Raw genomic sequence first — 21326 nt, forward strand, 5'->3', positions numbered from 1 at the left:
TAATCGCCCAATAGTGTGGTCTAGTAGGCATTTTCAAAACTAGAGCCTACTTAGGAAATGATGGATAAGTAGCACAGTGATACTTACAGCTAATAGTAATTTTGTTTGAAAGATAAACTGATAGACTCTTGTTTCTTGAGGAAGCACTGAGCTGGTTTACTATAATCATTTATGGCCTCACTGGCTTATTCCAAAAAGCTGGAGGTGGCTGATACCAAGTCACCAAGTGATTTAAAAGTCTGTGTGTTCTCTTGGTACATACCTGTTGTCAACTCTAGGTCTGCAGTCCAGATCAGCAGTTAGCTCTATACTCTGGATCATTAGTTGATTCTGATAGGTCACTGGTTGATTCTGGAGGTAGTATGGAGTAAGCACACAAGACAGAGCATGTCAGACCTATCAGATTATAGTGCCCACAAGGACAGTAGGAAAGCAGGCAGGTCATTTTATATTCCGCTCTGGCATAACCTCTTATTAAATTGAGAAAAATATATGTTTGTGTGTGGCGTTTGGGTTATATACCTTCAGATGGAATCACTGTTGTAATTCTAAGTGATTATTCCATGTTATTCCTTTCAGCTATATTTTGGCCTTTTTAAAAATTTTAGCCATTTTAGCAGTAATATTGCATTGTAGTTTTAGTTTTAAGTTACATTTTCATTATCACTAGTGAAGTTGAGCAGCACTTAATTATTAGCCATTCAGATATTTCTTCTTCTTGCTAGGTAGCTGCTTAAGTATTTTTTCTCTTCCCCTTCTCCCGTTAGTTTTATTAAGTTAACTTTTTAATTGATTTGTAGTTCTTTTTGTATTCTGCATATTCATTTTTGCTACATAAAACACATATATATGTATGTACATATAGTCTATGTACTTACATTTTATGTATATATACTATATACATATACACATGTAGACTCTGTATGTGTGTGTGTGTGTGTGTGTGTGTACTAACTAGTGCTATTCTTGTTTTTGCAACCCTGAGAGGCTGTCAGAGAGCTCTTCTGTCTTCTGTCTTTGCCCTCAGCAGCCCTGAAAATGTTTCCCGATAGAAACTAGCTATAGAATACCAGCTTTTGTGTGTTTCTGTCTTCTTAATTTTTAGCCCTTCTAGTTCTCATTTTTTAACAGTTCCTTTATGTTTTTAACTTTTCATTTTGAGCTGATTTCACACTGATAAGAAAATTGGCAAAAGCAGTACAAAAACCTACATCCACCTTCAATCTAACTCCTCCAATGTTAGCTTCTTACATAAACATACTTTAATTATGAACTGAAATACCTGAATTAACATTGGAACAGTATTTTTGGAACAGTATTAAAAACAATATTGCGTTTATAATTTTATTGTAAAAGTGATATACAGAGGGATTACAGTTACATAAGTCAGATAGTATACTTCTTTTGAACAGTGCCACCTCTTCATTTTCTCCCAGTTTTTTCCCTCTCGGCCTCCTACCCACAAGTTCACTGCTATATTATTTCACCCTTTGTCCCATCATTTCTGTGCTCCCTTTAATCCTCCCCAAATATATAAATTTGCATACAAGATAAAAGGTACAGGAATCAAAAGAGCAAAAAAGGGGAAAACAGAAAGCAAAATAACAAAAAAAGAAAACCTCCATTTCTTGGAGTTCATTTTGATAAGCATCATTTTATATGATCAGATGCACTTGGCTATTGAGCGTTTGTGATCCTCTCCTAAGAATATCCTCCTTTGGAATCCCTATGTGAACATTTGGTCCTGTTTCTTCTATCATGTCCAAATAAACTGTAGTAAAACTGAACTGCAGGCCTTACTTGGATGTTACCAGAAATGAAGGAGCTGATCAGAAATCAACGAACTCATATGTCTTCTTTCTTTTTTCAAGATCCTGTGTGAATTAACTACATTCTTCTCAGCCTCTCTTACCTCCCAGGCTCTCTGAGTGTTGTACAGTTCTTTGGTCACTTATTTTTGCCATCCTTCAATATAAATTAGTCTGCTTCTTTCTCTTGATTAGCATGAGGGTAGGCATTTTTGTCAAGCATACCATAGAAAAGACATGTTCTAAGTGCATCATATTGCTTTGTCTTAGTTTTGTTAATATTAATTTGATCACTGGATTAAGATCATATTTGCCTGATGTCTTTACAGAAGCTGTGTTCTTCTACTAGTATCTCATATGGAGATACTTTATTACTTATGTAGAAACTATTACTATGCAAATCTTTATCCTCCAGCTTTCACTTACTAATTTTGGCAGCTTCCTTTGGATCTTTGCAACATTTACTATGATCTTTGCCTAATGGTGATTTTCAAAAAATTTTCTACTCTGAATGTAGTAAGTGACTTTCTTCTGTAAAAAAGAGTTGCCTCTCTTCCCTCATTTATTTGTTCAATCATAATTTTATATTAGTATTCACTCATGATTATCTTTTTCTGAATTTTAAAGACCAGTGCTATCATTTATCTTATTGAAGTTATTTCACTTTAGGCAGCTAGGAGTTTATTCTGCTTGACTCCTGTGATCTTTCGACACATGGTCTGCCTGTACTTGATACTTCCTGTCATTCTAACACCTGAAATTGTTTCAGATCATCATCAACTTTAAGCAGAAGATTTTAAGTCTTTCTGCTATTTCTAGTTGCTTTCTGCAAAGCACAGATCTTTTGGTCTTCATTATCACAATTTGAGATATTGTTGTGAAACACTTTTTTCAAGATTGATTCTTGCTCAGTTTTTAAAGATTTTTTTTTTACCCAATTTCTGCTTTCTTGAATTGTAGTCTTATGTGGGTAAAGGACTGTCTGCTTATGTAAAATACATATTTATTTTATTTTATTTTAATGCCATATTTCACTTTTTACAGGAGTCTTAGGTTGGAAGGTTAATCTTTACACTCATTCTCTACCTTGCTATATCTTGGAGTGTTTTACATATATTATATACTGTATGAACTCCATAATTGTAGGATTATCGGATTTATAGTCAACCAGTATTTTCTGTTGTTAGAGCACAATTTCATTTCCTTAAATTGAAATAATTCAGATACTGTTCATTCAACGTTTACCTCTTAATTCTACACAATGTATTTCATGGTGTCCATTCTGAGAACATAGGATAGCACAGCATGAACTGCAGCAGTAAGGAAGCTTGCTGATGCAAAATTAATCTACCTTATTTTACTACTTACAATTTTACTAGAGTACTTTGATTGGTAAAATAATTCTCCCACATTTGGTTTTGATATGTAAGAATTTTTAAAATTTTAGTCATCTAAGTACTTCTATTATGTACCCAAGTAGTTAAATAACAAAGGTAAAATAACAAAGTTTGTTTTAGGATTTAAAATGCTAAAGTATTTCCCAGTGTTTTATATTTGTATTTGTGATTATATTAAATCCTTCAAGGTCTTTTTAGAAGTCCTTTCAGAAGTTAAACCTGTGTTGCTCTCATAAAGTCTGTGACTATAAATCCTAACAGATTCTTTTATTGGTTAAGCTAGTGACTGACAGTACTAGAAACTATTGCTTTCATAGAAAAAGGGTTTTATTTAAATCTTGTAGATTTATGCTGTCAAGAATCCAATTGTGCATCCCACCCTATGTTTAGCAAGTGATATCCATGATGTGGTGGGTGATCATTGTGTTTTGATTATGTACCACAGCCAGAATTAATATGATATAATGAAACTAATATGACATAATGTATATGGGCTAGAATTTCTATTTCAGGTTAAATTATGTAAGTGCAAGTGTAACATTTCTAGTTACACCAAAAAACTTTTACAACATTCTTTTCATGCTGGGTGCCAGTGGCTCATGCCTGTAATCCTAGCTACTCAGGAGGCTGAGATCTGAGAATTGTGGTTCAAAGCCAGCTCAGGCAGGAACCTTCATGAGACTATCTCCAATAAAGTACTCAAAAATAGCTGGAAGTGGCACTGTGGCTCAAGTGGTAGAGCACTCGCATTTAGTAAAAGAAGCTCAGGGATAGTGCCCAGACCCAGAGGTCTGGCAAAAAAAAGTTTCTGTTCATTGTCTTGAGTGGTACTTTGGTAACTAATATTGATATATTGAATATATAAAGTTACATATCTTGTCAGATATTCTATCAGACTTACAGTTAATCAGTTTGGCTTTGTTTTCATTTTATGTAAAAGAGTAACTGTATCTGTAAATACTGTTAAATTGTAAGTTACAGTTAAAATAAGTTACAGTTAACTTCATTTTATTTTCACACAGCTAAAAATATAAGAAATAAGGAGCAAGGGAAGACCAGAAGTAAAGAAGTAGATAAATTAATCAGGCACCAACAAGCAAATGATAAGAGAAAAGAAGAAAGAATTGCAGAACAATGGCACCAGGAAACAAGGATTGAAAGAGAAAGAAGGTCAGAAAGACACAGAGGTCAGAGCTCAAGAGATCCAAATTGGAGAGATCCCATAACAAAACACACATCAGACAGAAGTATTCCTTTCGAAGGAAATAGTTACCATAGAGCTGGGAATGACCGAGACCAAGAAATGCACATAGACTTAGAAAATAAGCATGGTGATCCAAAAAAGAGGAGAGGAGAGAGAGGAAGTTCTTTTCCTGAAAATGAGAAACATAGAATTCGAAGTCATGATGGTGAAAGTGTTAGAAGAAAAGCAAGATCAAAGTCAAGGGAAAAGAATAGAAAACATTCAACATCTAAAAGTGACGAAGATAGGTATCAGAATGGTTCTGAGAGACGGTGGGAAAAATCTAGTAGGTACTCTGAACATTCCAGAGAATCAAAGAAAAATCAACACTGGAGAAGAGAAAAGTCTCCAGCAAAGCAAAAATAATTCTACAACATAACAAACTGAACGTGCCTTATATTCCATCAGTGGAAGTGTTTTACATTGTGAACTTCATAGAGAACTCTTGTACAAAGCACTGGTTTGTATTTGTAAAGTTTGAAAATGTTTTCATTTCAGTGTGTTTTATAATTGATGCATTTCAAGGCCCTCTTGGTGTAATTATTGGGAAAGAAAAGTCTCAGCAAAAGAAGATGTATGCCTTGCTTATATTTTATAAATAAAATGGTGGTCTACGAACCAGTGGTTTTTTTTTTTATTGACAATATTTTTTCTTTAACACTCTAATTATTACATTTTACTATGATTAGTGGCTTTTTATATGTGATTGATGTCAAAACTATAGACCATTTCAGTAATTAATTTTTTATCAGTGAAATATGGTTGTCAGATGGTTGTCTTCGCAAGTAGAGGGTTAATTACAAGTTTTATATTATGTCTTAAACGAGGTAAGTGTATGTTAGTATTTAAACTGATTCACAGGTACATTATTTATAATTAGGATTCTCCATTGGTCGCAATTCTTCCCTCTTACTGCTAATTATGTTGATCTACAATTATTTGTGATTAGAACTTTTTTCAGTCTTGAAGTTGTATTGTAAGTTAATATATATTTAATTTTTAATTGGACTGGTCATTGAAAAATGTCATATATAAGTGAATAGCCTTGGAATAATTCTGTTTCTTAATAATAATTTTAGGGTTTCTGTCATTATAACTTTGATCAAATCATTTTTACTTTGAAATAAAAAATTACCTCTGAGATCTCAAATTGATTGACAGATATTTAACTCCACTTACTAAATGGACTTATTCTGCTTGTTTGCTTTAAAAGTAGATATGGTCCATTTTAGTCAGTGTTTGCATTCAGGAATAGTGAATAGCTTTAAGGCATGTTCTGGTTCAGAATGCTTTCTGTCTTTGTTATCTGGAAACTTTAACAGTCAAGTCCACATAAATATTCCTATCTTTCCCTTCTCTTCAACCCCCCCCCCCAAATTAGAAATATTGATATGACAGCTTGGAAAAAAAATGTTTTCTTTGTTGAGTCAGTACTAGTCTTGAACTCAAGGTCTCACTCAGTTTTCTTGCTCACACACATCTGACTGCAGTCCCAACATTTTGCTCATTGATTGGAAATGAAGCCTGGCAGACTTTTCTGCCAGTCAGGGTTTTAACAGCATGATATACTCCAGATCTTAGCTCTTGAGTAGCTAGGATTATAGAGATAAACGTGGAAAAATTCTTTGTGTTTCTCCTACCATTGTCATGTTGTCATTAAATGATAATGAATGTTGTTAGAAGAGACTGTCAAAGCTGTGAGGCCCTGTAGGAAGTAAATTCTATGTTTTTCTTTTCTTTTTTACCTGAATAGTCATCTTTAGGTGTGGTAAAATGGAACAAAAGAGATTAGGAATTGTAGTTTGTGTTCTTCATTTTACAATGTAAAAAATATTTTTACTGGGTACTTAAAAGACGTTTAAAAGTTACTGACATAGATTAAACTTAAAATTTAACTGAAAATATATTGAACTTCTACTATATGCCCAGTTCTGTTCTGATACCAAAGATAAAACAGTGAACAAAATGGTTTCTAGTTCTGTCTGTGGACAATGTAGAAAAGAGCAGAAGTCTTGTGGAAGTGAGAATACTTGTTTTTAGGACAAGATAGGTTCATGTTCATATACACTGGTAACTAACTACACATTTGACTGTGCATGGTTTTTTAATGTCATCTTTTACTGTTTGCTGCTGTTGCCCTTTTAGACAGACCCTTTAGCTGAAGCTTAAGTCATCTACCTTTGTCCTTCAGATGATGAAAGATCTCTGTGGCATTCTTTTTTCTTTTTTATACTTTTTTATTCAAGTAATTGTACAAAGGAGGTGGCATTTAACAAAGCAGTTTATGAATACAATGCATGTTGATCAGTGCTCTTCTTAGAACAGTGTCTCTATGCTTATACCATTATTGTTACCATTTTTATTGTTGTAATTGTCATTAAAGCTGACCTTGTACCACTAGGCCAGGAATTACAAACTCAGATACCTACAGTGGGCAAAAGGACAGTACAAATGAGACTGGTTGCACTAATGGTATATTGCGGTCATTTCCCAGGCATCAACATTTGCTCAGCTCTATCAGTCCTGTTTTGGAAACAAAGGCCTACGTTTGTCCATCTTTCTGGTGCTGAAGATAGTTAAAGAATCTGGATCTTTACCTTGCTCCCAGTTTTTAAATGCTGACACTAATCTGTAGGGTTAAAATGGGCCCAGTAGCACATGCTTATGGCACTGTGTGTGGCACATGCCTTTAGGCAGAAGGACTATAAGTTCACAGTCAGCTTGGGACTTTCAAAGAAAACCAAACATGATCTACAGTTTAACTAGATTTGGAGTAGTTTGTGATTGTATATTATTTACTTTTCTATTTTGGAAAGGTCATTTTTCAGTTTCTGCTCTTCATACAGTAGAATAGATATGCCCTTCATTATTTTTGAGAAACCACATGTACTCTGCTAAGCTCAGCATTCCCTTCTGACTATACTGTTATAAAACTTGTCAAGTTTAGTTTCTTGGTGTAATCCCTCCGTATAATTATTAAATATATTTTTTCTATTTCTCTGCAATTTGTTCCATCAGATTTGAGTTTTCAATGCCACTCTCTTCTAATTAGTAAATTGTGTCAGAACTTAAGTATATGTTCCAATCTTTCTATCCAACTGTGACTACTATATTTCTGCTCCTTCTTGTGTAGTTTTTAGTTGTACTGTTCAGTACTTTCCTGCTACCTACTGTTTCAGTTGGTAAGGGTATAGCAGTGTGTAAAAGAGGACCTGTTCTCAAATAAACAGTTAAAAAAAAAATGACAGAACAGAAACCATTAATTGAGAAAATGTAACAGTGAGTGCACTAGTCACCTTAATCTCATCTACCTCAATTCAACTGAGTCTTAAGTATTCCTGTCCTCTCATTCCCTTACACACTTATGTCCAGTGACTAGGCCAGACTAGAGGGTTAAGTAAAATTTCAGCCTATTAGTCTAGTTTCCTCCAAGTTCAACTTGCTCTTGGAGCTGCAATCATTTGAGCACAACTACATGACAGCATTTTAGTGTTTCTACAGGAACAACTGAAAGATAAGAGTTGCCCAATTTTATAGCTCATGTCAAGCTTATTATATGACAGCCAGAAATCCATTGGCCAGGCTATCCCCTGTGATAGTTAAGTGTTTCTTTTTTCTTATGATTGTCTGGACACATAGTCTTGTGGTGGCTAAATTGGTTATCTACTGTCCTGAAAAGAAACTGCTCTTTCTTACCATGAGTGTCTGCCACCTCTATCAACTGAAACACTCTTTTGCGTTTACTTGAGACTATCAAGACTACACATTTACCTCATACTCATGAAGGCTTCTCTTGACAAGGCACAGCACTTGATGTAGTTCAAAGCACATTGGGCATAGGCCTTATAATCACTTACACATTGAACAATAAGCTCATTATTTATCTTATCCCTCTGTCCAAGTAGGTTAGTCATTCTTCTGGGGCAAGCATTTGTCTTAAACATTGTCTTTTCCTCTGTACCACTACAAAACCCAGGTTTCTTAGCCTCCCCATTCTCATTTTGGTCTAATTAAACATTGCGGAGCATATGGACTAGTGAATGTCTCTAGTCCAAAACTAATCCTGTTAGGATGTTTTCACCAGTATCCCTTCCCTTACCAACTAACTACGAGGAACACACATCCCAGTTTAATATAGTGATTGTCTTCAGACATTTCCAGATAAGCTCTGGGTGGTAAGATGAGACAGTGTCACATCTAGTTGATCACCACTGACATGGAACTGGCAATCAGGAGGTACTCTAATGTATGGCCATGATAGTGCTTGTTTTGTACAGCATCACAGTGTCCCTGAATCCAAAGTTGTGCTGGTTTGTTCTGTTTTTGTTTTTGTGATGACAAGATTTGTTTTAAATAATGAGCTTAGTACTTAATAGAGCAGTAGAAAGGACTAGTTCTACTCTGTGTTTGGTAAGATATCCTGATACCTCATTCTGAGGGAAACAATCTGGTTGACACTTTAGTAAGGTTTCTGCAAAAATGGAGGCGTGATTATCCTGTTAATATCCCATTTAAGATTTGTCCCATTTAGGGTTTGGTTTCTCACTGTAGATACTTATTAATAATACTTCAGTAGTGGAAAACAACTGCTTGTGACTTTTGAATTATTTTTAATCTTGCATTACAGAACTAGGTTATTCTGTTTTTAGAGCAGTTTAACTTGCATAGCAGAATTGAGCAGTGGGTGTAGAGATATCTCAAAAACCCCTTGCCCCATTCATGCACTGTCTCTCCAGTTGTCAGCATCCCCAACCAGTTGCTCATTTGTTAAAATTAAACCTACTTTATTATATCACCATCCCCCCAAATCCATAGTTTACATTTGATCTAGTCTACATACTCTGGCAAACACCTTATGTATTGATAATGCACTTGAGTGACAGTTCATACCATTATTAAGATGAATAACTGTTTAATGCATTGTTTTAAGCATTACAAGACCTAAAAGTTGGGGCTGGGAAGGTGGCTCAGTAGTAGAGCGCTTGCCTTGCATGCTCGAGGCCCTGGGTTCGATTCCTCAGCCCCACATAAGCAAAAAGAAAAAGGCCGGAAGTGGCGCTGTGGCTCAAGTGGTAGAGCATTAGCCTTGAGCTGAAGAGCTGAGGGACAGCACCCAGGCCCAGAGTTCAGGCCCCACGACGGGACCAAAAAAAAAAGACCTAAAAGTTTGGGCAGATGAGATTGAACTTGCTTCAAATCAACTCTCCTTCCAGAAATAAGAATTCTGGAATAGCACCTTTGGTGTGATTAGGACACCTTTGGTGTGCTAATGAATTGCGTTTCTGTTTGACTTGAGATCTTCCTTCCCTAAAACTGTGTTTTTGTGGTCAGTACATGGGAAGTTCCTGTGAAGGCAATGGTGAACATTTGCTGCTATTGTCTGAGGGTTATTCCTCTTCCTGAGCAGATGGTTCTGGTGAACCTGCCAACTAAACACTCCTGCCATTGCACACATAATACCCAATTTTTCTTGGCAATGCAATTAGTTCTGGAGTGAGTGTATGATCTGAGCTCATCCATTTAGAATCCCACCCCAGTAGTTTTCCAGTTTGGACCATGAAATGAGATTGTGTCTAAGGGTATGCAGAACAGGGAGTTTAGTGGAAGTTCATTATCTTCTGTCCTGTGGAGAAAGCTAGTTTGCAGTGGAAGAGGATCAGCACAGCTCAACAGGAAGCAGGGCCAGATGGAGGGGAGAGTCCCAATAATGTCTGAATTGAATTGAATCTGAAGCTAGATTTTCCAGTTATATGAGCCAATGTACCCTTTTCTACTTAAGCAGCTTTGATTTGGATTTGTACCACTTGCTCTTACAATACCAGTGTTAACTCTGTGATTCCTGTTGAGAGGGTTTGGATCACTTGGGTGGTAAGGATAGTTAGTCCCACCTTACTACACTTGTGTTTACATTCTTTTCCTTGAAGTTTTCCCTTTTGGTTGCCAATGGAAATTACAGATCTAGTAAAAGTGCCTATTAAAAATTACAGCAAAAGATCTTTGGGTTATTATACTATATAGAAATGTATATGAATGATTTTACATGATGTGAATTATGTTACCAGAATTCAGTGCTGCATTTTTGTAAGTTACAGGTAGCTTCTACAACACTCAGGCCTTAAAATAGGAACACATAGATGCACGAATGCAATTCACAAAAACTGATTTAACATTAACCAATGAGAAGGACTAATGGGCGATTTTGATTTTTCATGCTTCCCTTAAGCAGGAAAGATACTTGAGCATATTACCTAAAAACTAATGTATCCTCCTGGTCATATTACAGTATAAAATACTGAACAGTAAGAACACTATAAATATTCTATCCCACAATATAAGTGTAGTCTGAGAATTCCATTTTACATAAATGTATAAGGTCATCTTCCTTAAAATACAAGAATGTGAAAATTGAATAATAGCATCATTCTTTAAGTTTCAGAAATTTTCATATTCCTAGTAATTATTTTTAGCCCCTAAAAGAAAGAGATCAAACTATAGATAGTTATCTACTAAGATAGAAAAGTGAATTTGTAGTGGATGAGTGATGAACTGAAGTAGTACAAATAATCCTATTTGTGGCTGCTGACCTGTTATAGTTGCTTTCTCAGGCAAAGGGCAAGCACTGGTGAACAGGAGGAGGAGTTGCAAAAGTGGACATGAGTCACTAGCTACCACTGAGGCTACTTTGAGGTGGGATGTGCAAGTTTACATTTCTACATATCTCCATATATAAATCTAAATTCACTTGTAGGTGTTCAAAAAATCTGATGAATGAATGGAATAGTTCAGATATTTTGCTTATTACTAGACACAGTGATTTGCTATACTTCAGGTTTTTTGAGAGCTTATTTAATTTTCAATAACATATCAACCACTATTGACCCAGATAGAATTTATATGTAAGTGTTTTATGATAAAGCAGGGGAAAATAGAAGGTAAGAGTTCACTAGCTGAAAACCTAGGACGACAAAGAGAAGATAAAATATATCCACAAAAGTATGATGAAGAAACATTTGCAGCTATGATTCAGCAATCCTACTGTCAATTGTATATTCAAAATGTATATATAAGATAGGCCTCACTGGCTCTTACCTATAATCCTGGCTGTTCAAGAGACTGAAATATGCAGATTGCAGTACAAAACCAGCTCAGGCAGGAAAGTCTGCTAAGACTCTTATCTTTTTGCCAGCGAAAAGCCAGAAGTGGGGATGTTAAGTGATAGAATGTCTGCCTTAAGCAAAAAAGCTAACGGACAGTGTCCAGACCCTAAGTTCAAGTCCCAGAACCAGCACACATGCACACACACACACACACACACACACACACACACACACAAACAGTATACATACATATATATATATATATGTATATATATATATATATATATATATACGTGCACCAGAAGATGTATAAAAATTTTCAAAATAGCCTTATCCTCACTAATAAAAAAAGCCCTGGAAACAACTAAGATCCAAATTTGTGTTATGTTCTTACAATTAAATACCATAAAAATGAAAATTAGGAAGTGGCGCTGTAGCTCAAGTGGTAGAACGCTCGCCTTGAGCTGAAGAGCTGAGGGACAGTGCCCAGGCCCAGAGTTCAGGCCCCACGACTGGACCCCCCCCCTAAAAAAAAGTGGCAAAATAAAGGTTAAAATAAAACATAAAATTTCTTATAGTAAACTTATGACATTCCAACTCAAATACACAGCTGAACTTATTCCATTGCAAACAATAAGCAAAAAGCTTATGATATGAAAGATTACACCATGCTTATGATTCTTTCTATGAATTCCTCTCAGTGTCAAGAGAAATAGTCTATGATTTCATCTTTGAGATCAGAAGAGATACAAATAGTGAATCTTTATTTTTATATGACTCAGAATGAGAAGTAGGGTCTTTTTATAACAAATATATTCTAACAACTCTCAGTTGTTTCAATCTGGGCATGTGACTTGCTTTGGCCAGTGGAACATTACCAACAGTGAGCAACATACAGAAGCTTGAGTAGTCCTTGGCCCACACTTGTCACTGAAAGTGGCTCATCAGTAATGATTGATGATGACAGTAATGATTGTCACCAACATTAAGCCAGCTGCCAGGCTGGATCTGTTAGGCATAGATCAAAGGATCTACCTAGACAATTCTCAGACCCTTCATAATCAAGAATGTTTGCATGATGTGAGGGCAATCTGGCTGCAACATCTGTCACCCCATTGATCGCCAGGGTTAGTTCGGCTGATCTGGCTGCCTAGGCGGGTATCCCTTCCTCCCTCACCTTTCCATGTGCATCCCTCCTGAGACTGCATGTTTGGTCGAAGAGGACGACCATCCCCGATAGAGGAGGACCGGTCTTAGGTCAAGGGTGTACAAGTAGCTGCGCTCCCCTGCTAGAACCTCCAAACAAGCTCTCAAGAATGTTTGCTTTAAAAAAAAACAAAACACTAGTTTTAGAGCAGTTTTGTGCATAACAGAATCTGACTCAATAATGATCCCTGAACTTACTGCATAAAAACTAGTCTAAGACATACTTTTACACATCCAGTAAATATTTTTAATGATAATTCAGATTTCTTCTTATTCTTCTAGTTTTTTATTAGGTAGTCAGTTCTATAAAATACATCTCAATCTTTACCTTAGAAGTGTTAAATATTTAGAAGTGCTTTTAAAACCCATCATTTTTGTCAAGGTCTGTATCTGTTGTTGTTTATATACTAGCCTTTTTAAAGATCTAGAAATGAACTTCAGATATGCTAAGAGTTTCCATACAAGCCATCATTATCACTGCTACTCTCTTTTTAGAAAATAATAGTCAAAGCTATTCTTCAGGAGCTGCATGATTTTTTTTCTTAAGGAATACATTTCTTGCCAGTGAAAAATTGAACAAATTTACTGTGAAAGGTTGTGAAGTCTCCATTAAGCCTTTGAAAAACTGATCATATTCCTATTTTGACATATAGTACATCTCCTTTGATCTCTTGAGCCCAATTTACTCTATGATTTTAACTTTTGCCATAGATACAACATAAAGCAGAAACCCCAGGAAAAGTCTGCATGCATCTCTTTGTAATGTAGTAGAGCTACCATCAATTTTTATAATGTTCTTAACTGTAAGAGTTTTATAGGGATTGTCTTATTTTGTTTTAAGCATGTTTATTAGCAGTCTTCATATTTTTCCATGCATAAATACAATGTGCCCTGAGTAAATTCATCTGTTCTATCTCTCATCCTCTTGAGACTAATGGTTTATTATCTGAGTGTTTAGAAGAATCGTATATAATCAATTCATTTTTGGGGGTCATGCCATTTTAGATCATACTTTGATGTCTTTGCCACTACTCTTCAGATGTATATTACTTACCAGGGTTGCAAATTAGAGGAGACTGGTAAACAATTAACACAGGTATATAGCTACAACAAGATAAACAACCCAAATATATACTCTAATGATAGAGGTTCAAGAGCATAGTGTATAAACAATTTCTAGCAAGATTACAGAGAATAAAACCTCTGCTTTTGCTTTTTCTCTAGCTCTTGCTAAGTACTTTTGAAAGGTGAAAAAACCAAGCTAATGGGGTAGATGCTTTAAGATAGGAGCTGATAGATATTTCTCTTTCACTTCCTTCCTATCATTTTCTATTATCCCAGTTTGTTCTCTCTGTCATTAGACAGGAGTCCCCATTGTTCTCAATGTGAGTTCACCCAATCAAATCACAGAACAAAGATGTCAAGTCTTGACTTTTGAGTTTCAAAAGCTATAGTTTAAGAATAAGACATATATTTGGGGAAATTTGAGATGAGGCAGAATCTACTTTTATTATTCCCACCAAAGATGAAATTTTTCTGAACATCAAGAAAGAACAAAAGGCCCTATAAAATTTTGATGTCAGAATAGAGGAGTCTTGCACCCTGCTGCCCTTCTGGGATGCTGGGGTAAGTGACAAGCTCTTAAAATTTTTTATATTATGATAGCACTGGAGAGTATATTAAAAAGATTCAGAATACTGCCACAGACAGACAAAAGAATTCCAGGAAGTCATAGATTCATTGCAAGATTCATTCAATGTATAGAAGCTGCCAATAGATTTCTGAGATGACACTGAGAACCTGTGAATTTGTGGGATTGGGTAAAGAGGGAAAAAAGACCAGTAAAGACAGGATGGGAACACAAACATCACAAAGTTTTTTATATCAAAGAGTGGTGTTAACTGAACTGTTCCACAAACAATCCATGACAGAACAAGACAATTTAGGGGAGAAAATGGGAAGCAAGAAAGCTATGATTTGTACGGATTTCCCTGAGATTAACTACAGTAATTTTATTATACTATGCAGGATGGAGTTCAAAGTAAAGAATTGTTAGATGAAAATAACTGCACATCAGTTATCCAGAATGGATGTTTAAATCTTGCAGATCACTGTACATGTTTTAGAAAGTCATTGAAAGACTTTAAAACCAGAGAACTACAGTATCAAATCAATGTTTTAAGAGTGTTTCTGAGAAGGGTGCTGAGCGGATTGGAAAGCAGGTAAGGTTAAAGTAATTTGGGTGACAGAAAGTAATGGGCAGCATTGGGCAGGAGAGAGGTCACAGTTGAAGAAACTTCTTACAGCATGGTTCATTATAATAGGCAAAATAGGCATAAAACTTCTGTAATATTGAAAGTAATTGATGAAGAAAAGATGGAACAGCCTGGAACAAGCCCAAGTTAATAGTCATTGTTCTCCATGAAGGCAGGAGACCACAAACTTATCTGAAGAATTACAAAAAAGGATTTGAAAGACATTTACATATTACTAGACTTATATATTGCTTCTTTGGTCTCTACTTCAGGTATAAAACAAGGTAACAGTTCTATTATTCCATAAGAAAAACTGGATAACTTACAAATGTATGAGTCTGATTCAATGGAAGAGAGCTGAGAATGCAAAAAGAATGAAACAAAAGCAAAACGGAAAAAAAAAAAACCCTAACAAACTAAAATTGAGAAAGTAAGAAAAGCAATCCTGAGCTGCTGCTTGTACAGCAGCTGGAGAAGGCAGTTGCCCCACTAAGGAGAAAATGGCAAAGCTTTTAACACATTTTCAAAGGCAGAGGAAAGGCTGGCATGATGATCTGAAACCAAAGAGCACCATGCTTAAAAACAGTTTGCTCTTTACAGATCTTTTTCATGGACCTACACTAGAAAGATTGGTGAAAGGACAAGAAAATGGAGAGACTAATGAATGGCCCAGAAGCCAAGCTCAAGTGTTAAGGAAAACAGAATGGACAAAACTTCTCAGAGCACTCTGGACCTGAGAATGAGGGTCTTCCCAGAGCTGGGTAAGGGGTTTTTGGTTGAGAGAGATATGCTTACTCCACTGACAGAGCTGGGTCTGCTGAAGCTGGGTGTGCTTTAGTGGGAAAACTGAAACAACAACAAAAAAGAAAGGCATTTAAAGCCTCAGTTTCAAAGCAGCACCTCCTTTGCCAGCCCCATGTGGAAGGCTGTGGGAGGGCATACAAAGCAATAGATAATCTCCTAAGAACAAGTGCATCACACACACACACTAAATGCTAAAGTCAGGAAATGAGAATTTATATAACCTGTCCAAATACTCAAACCTCCAGCTATGCTATCGGGAATATCCTAATTGTACCCAAAAGGCTTTTAAGTCTGTGGTGAACTAAATCTAAGTAATGCACCAGAAAGTCTTTATTCATCTCAGTTGAAGCTAGCTTGAGTTAACCCCGATCATTCACAGTCTGTTAAAAAGGACCCTTTGCTGAAGGAAAGTTGCCTCCAGCCCAATTTCATTCTTTATGGCTCAATTATCTGTATACATCACATTTCCTTTATCCTTCATGGCTTGATGGACACATGGGCTGATTCCATAGCTCAGCTACTATGATTAGTGTTGCTATAAACACTGTTCTGTGGTTATCTCCTTTGGACTTAATTCCTTTTTACACATGCCCAAGAGTAACATGGCAGAATCGTATGGTAGTTCTCTGTTTAGTTTTCTGATGAACCTCTATACTGATTTCCACAGTGGCTATGCTAATTTACCCTCTTACCAGCAGAGCATAGGTGTCCTTTTCCTGCATACCTTCACTGGCATTTGCTACTTGTTTCCCTGGTGATATCTATTCTGACTGGGATGAGAAGGAATTTCATTGTCATTTTGTTTTATATTTCTTTTTTTGGGGGTGGGGGGAGTGTCTGGTCGTGGGGCCTGAACTCTGAACTCTGGGCCTGGGTGCTGTCCCTCAGCTCTCCAGCTCAAGGCTAGCACTCAACCACTTGAGTCACAGCGCCACTTCCACTTTTTTTTTTTTTTCTGCTTATGTGGTGCTGAGGAATTGAACCCAGGGCCTCATGCATGCAAGGCAAGCGCTCTACCACTGAGCCAACTTCCCAGCCCTGTTTTATATTTTTTTTATGTTTAAGGGTGTTGAACATTTCTTCATGTACTTATTTATCTTGGATAGTCTTTTAAAACAGCTAAATAAATATTTATGATTTAGCAATTCCAACTTAGGTGTTTAGTCCAAACTAGGTTTTTAATCCAAAAGAAATTAAAACATATTGTTTTCTAAAACCTTATACAAAAATATTTTCAATAGCTTTATTTATAGTAACTAGAGTTAAAAATCATCCCCAATAGCTATTAGCAGCAGGAAAGTGAATAAACGAGTTGTAGTATACAGTAGAATATTTTAAAAGCATTTTCCTCAGCATTCAGGAGGCTGAGGCAGGAAGACCAAAAGTTCAGGGCCAGCCGAGGCTACAAAGCAAACCCCATCTTCAGTACATAATTAAAAAAGAAAAACAAACAAAATGAAAACAAAAATCAGAAACAATGTCTGGGCACAGTTGCATATGACTATTATCCTCAGAGACATGAGGAAAACAAGTAGAAGGAATGCAACCCAGGCCAGCACAGAGAAAAGGCAAGACACTACCTTGCAAATAACACAAAAGGAGCTGGAGTTGTGGCTCGGGAGCCTAGAGTCCCTTCAATCCCCAGTACTACAAGAATAAATAAACTAATTAAAATACAAAAACTACATCTATATACACTAACACATATTACCAACATACTTACTTTTAAATTTAAGTTAAATCTATCTTCCACATATAAGAGAAAACATGCATACTTTGTCTCTGGACCTGACTTAGTCCACTTAACATAATTTTTCCCAGGTCTTTCCATTTCTCTACCAAGGATACAATATCATTCTAATGGATGAGTAAATTTTCATTCTGTATATATACTACGTTTTCTTGATCCATTGGTCCATTGAGGAATATCTGGGATGATGCCATACCTTGGCTATGGTGATTAGTACTATAGTAAATATGGTTGTGCTAGTGACTTCTTGGTTTACAAAGTCAAAGTTTAGCACAATAAAACATGAGAAAGCAGGTCTTCCGAAGAGGTGGGATGGGTTCCAGGGAAAAAGAGTAGACAAAAGAAGAGGAGAAAAGGTGGAAAATAGAGTCAAGAATCCAATGTATTGTCTACAATTAAGAAAAGTGATGGGGAGGGATGGGTGAGAGTGTTGAGAGTAGCGACACTAATCAAGATGCCCTGTGTTCATAAACTAATTTGTTAAATAGCAACTACTTCCTATAACTACTTAAAGATTTTTTTTAAAATTTAAAACCCTACGTCTAATTAGTGGAAATAGAAATCAGGAGAGTAGTTACATGGGGTTAAAGACTGAGGCACAAGGGAAATTTCAAGATTGATAGAATGATAGAATCTTGATAGGTTTGAGAGTTACACAGTATTTTATCAGCATGGACCAAACTTTATTCTTAATATCTGCACATTTCATTGTTTACGAAAACTGTGTTTTTCAAACTCAAAAACTATGGTTATAAACTAGCAAGATAATCATGACAACTTATTTTTCAAGTCTTTAAGATTTCTAGTTAGGAAATAGAATAGGAACGGCTTTAAGTTCATTACAAGATAATTTATTTATGTTACAAGAATAAGGCAACTTCCAATGAGATTACTTTTTAAATTTTATCTCTTTCTGCTCCTTAAATGATTTTGCAAGTGATACTTTTATAGCAGGTCATATTTTTGACTTAAAGGTTTATTTTTCACTTTTCTGTTTTCTATTTTCTGTCATTGTTAGTTATTGAAATTGCTTTGAGCAGGGTGCTGGTGGTGCACACCTAGTTACTCAGGATCTGAGGATCTGAGGATCACAGTTCAAAGCCAGCCCAGGCTGGATAGTCCATGAGACTTTTTATCTCCAATTAACTACCAGAAAACTGAAAGTGGTGCAGTAGATCTAGTGGTAGAGCACTTGCCTTGGGCTAAAGAGCTCAGGGACAGCACTCAGGCCCAGAGTTCAAAGCCCCACAACCAACAAAAATAAATAAATAAATAAATTGCTTTGACACCTAAGAAAATTTTGATCTACAAATCTACCAGTGTCAGTATTTCTGTTACCAATGTGCCTTAACCCCTATTCCTACAAATATGTTCAGCCCAAAATGAAAATAATGTTATCATTGCCATGAACTCTGCTTAAAACAACTTTAGAATCTCAACAGTGCTATTATAATCTTACCAGTCCCAAATCTCTAATTAATTTTGTCATTAAATACAATTAAGAAACTGAAGTAATTTAGTGTAAGAACCGGCATTCGTTCCAGAAAGTAATTAAAAACCTTTGATTGGGAGCTAGAAAAAAAGTAGAACCCTAAGGAGCCTTCCCACTTTGATACAATGCATTTTGAAAATTGTGCTGTGTGTAAAAAAAAAATTGGTTCTAGATCACATCATCATCTCAGCTTGTGCTTTTATGCAAAGATATTTATTGTGTTGGGAGTTCATTATATTTCCTTCTTTTATAAAGAGTCTTTATAGTATCTTTATTGTAAATTGAATTGCCTCAAGAAGAAAAATACCAGAAAAGATAAGAATATAAAAATTACTAGTCTTAAGATTCAAATAAAGTTAAAAGTGTGAAGGATTTTCTTTCCTTTTTGCATTTTAAAATTTTGTTATAAAGGAGATGTACAGAGGGGTTACAGTTACGTAAGTCAAGTAATGAGTACATTTCATTTTGAACAGTGTCACTCTGTCCCTCATGCTCCCCCAGTTTTTCTCCTCCCGGCCCCCTTTTCCCCAAGTTGTATAGTTCTTGTATATAAGATTTGGGGAGGGGAAGGGGAAGCACAGAAATGGCGGGACAAAGTGTGAACCAATTCCACAGTGACACTCACTAGACACTGTGCTGGAAATGAAGTATTTTCTTTCAGGCTACTTTTCCATATTGTAACTAATTATGAACAATATAACAAAATATTTATAATGTATTTTAACAAAAATAATAAATAGGAAAGTACCCACCACCCGTCTTCAATAGAATATTGTCATTATCTCTGAAGCTGAATATTGCTTGTGAACCAATGTCTTGCGCCCATCCATTAGTAGCCCTTGTCCTATGTGTAATACTTACATCCACGTTTTTAATTTGCTTGTGGATCTGCCGTGCATCTGATGCACATGTGTATCCCCTTCGTCATTATGTTATGTCCCTTAACTTCTCTTACATGTTTGCCATCTCTTGTCCCTCTTTTGCTGTTACATTCTGGATACTTTCCGTAAATCTCCCTCCTGCCATTTTTAACTCTCTTTGCAGTTGTGTCTAATATGCTGCTTAATCTTTCTGCTAAGTTATTCATTTCTGTTACTTAGCACATAGGAGAATATTAAAAACTGCTCACAAGCTCCTAAGCTGGAACTGATAGTATATTGTTGCTCCTCTTTGCCATCTGTATATGACACATGTGCACACTAATAGCTGTGTGTTTGTAATCGGTGCATATCTTGTAGTTTCTACTATTTTATAGTATTTTGCCAATTTCTTTCAGGTCTTTGAATAGTCCCCAACAACTCATTTTTACAGCTGCATTGTGTTGTCTTGCATGAGTGGACCAGAATGGACTGTCATTTACATTGTCTTCGATATTATAAATAATGTTTACCTGAATGTAGCAGGTCTGCTTCTGGTCACATCCCCAGGGATATGAATATTTGCTCTCCCATTGTGGAATTGAGTACATTATCCTCTATGGTATTGGAATGTTTTCTTCTCCTGTTTTTGCCTTGCTCAGCGGTATCTGCTTCTGCAGCAAATCACTTTTCTCTTACTGAATCTCCAATTCTTCACCATTAATAATCCTATTTATAGGATGATATTTTCCATTGTCAGCCAAATATATTAGCCATTTAAGAAATGGTAGCATGAAGGCATATATTGTTACATATAACTTTTAGAGGCCAAAAATTATTTTCCACTTCTGTATTCTCAAAAATCAATTTTTTTTCTCCTGGATATTGAAAATTCTATTAACTATTGATATGGCTTCCTTGTAAACTATCAAAAATATTGCTTCCCAGAAAATAAGGATACTGCTACTCCATTGTGGCCATCTTTGGCCCAGTTACAGAGTACAGAACAGAACTGGCTTCAGTGAAGGCAGTTATTTGCAAGAGAAGTGAGTCATCAGTTTATGAGAAATTGCAATGGATTTGGTTCCTTTCTCCCTAAGCAATGTTCTCCTTGTCTGCCTGTGACTTGTTTTGATTGGCTCTTTTGGGGAGATGAATCATCTATTAGGAAAAGACAAAGCAAGGGGAAGTCAAAGAACAGTCCCCGAGAAAGGGTAACACATAATTTGTAGTATGCGACAAACCTGAGGGACGAAGACTAGGCTATATGTTTTCAAGAGATTGTGATTGAAAAGAGAACAATCAAGATTGTTGCTTTTTAAATTTTCTAACTATGTGAACTGCTTCTTCTATTAAGTCATCTGTGGCTGGTGGCTCATATCTGTAATCACACTAAAGAGGCTGAGATCTGAAGATA

The 21326-nt window shown here is 35.9% G+C and overlaps 1 protein-coding gene across 4 annotated transcripts in view; it reads left to right on the forward strand.

The window, feature by feature from the left end:
* Cwc22 (CWC22 spliceosome associated protein homolog) overlaps nt 1-5066 on the forward strand; it is a 58385-nt gene extending 53319 nt beyond the window's left edge. For all 4 annotated transcript variants that reach the window (XM_042688298.1, XM_042688296.1, XM_042688299.1 and 1 more), the window contains one exon: nt 4228-5066. In XM_042688298.1, the coding sequence (XP_042544232.1) occupies nt 4228-4814 (587 nt within the window). In that variant the 3' untranslated portion in view covers nt 4815-5066. The remainder of the gene's footprint in view (nt 1-4227) is intronic.
* The last annotated feature ends 16260 nt before the right edge of the window (nt 5067-21326 follow it).

This window comes from Dipodomys spectabilis, unplaced genomic scaffold, assembly GCF_019054845.1.
Source record: "Dipodomys spectabilis isolate Male_0828 unplaced genomic scaffold, ASM1905484v1 ptg000115l, whole genome shotgun sequence".
NCBI lineage: Eukaryota > Metazoa > Chordata > Mammalia > Rodentia > Heteromyidae > Dipodomys > Dipodomys spectabilis.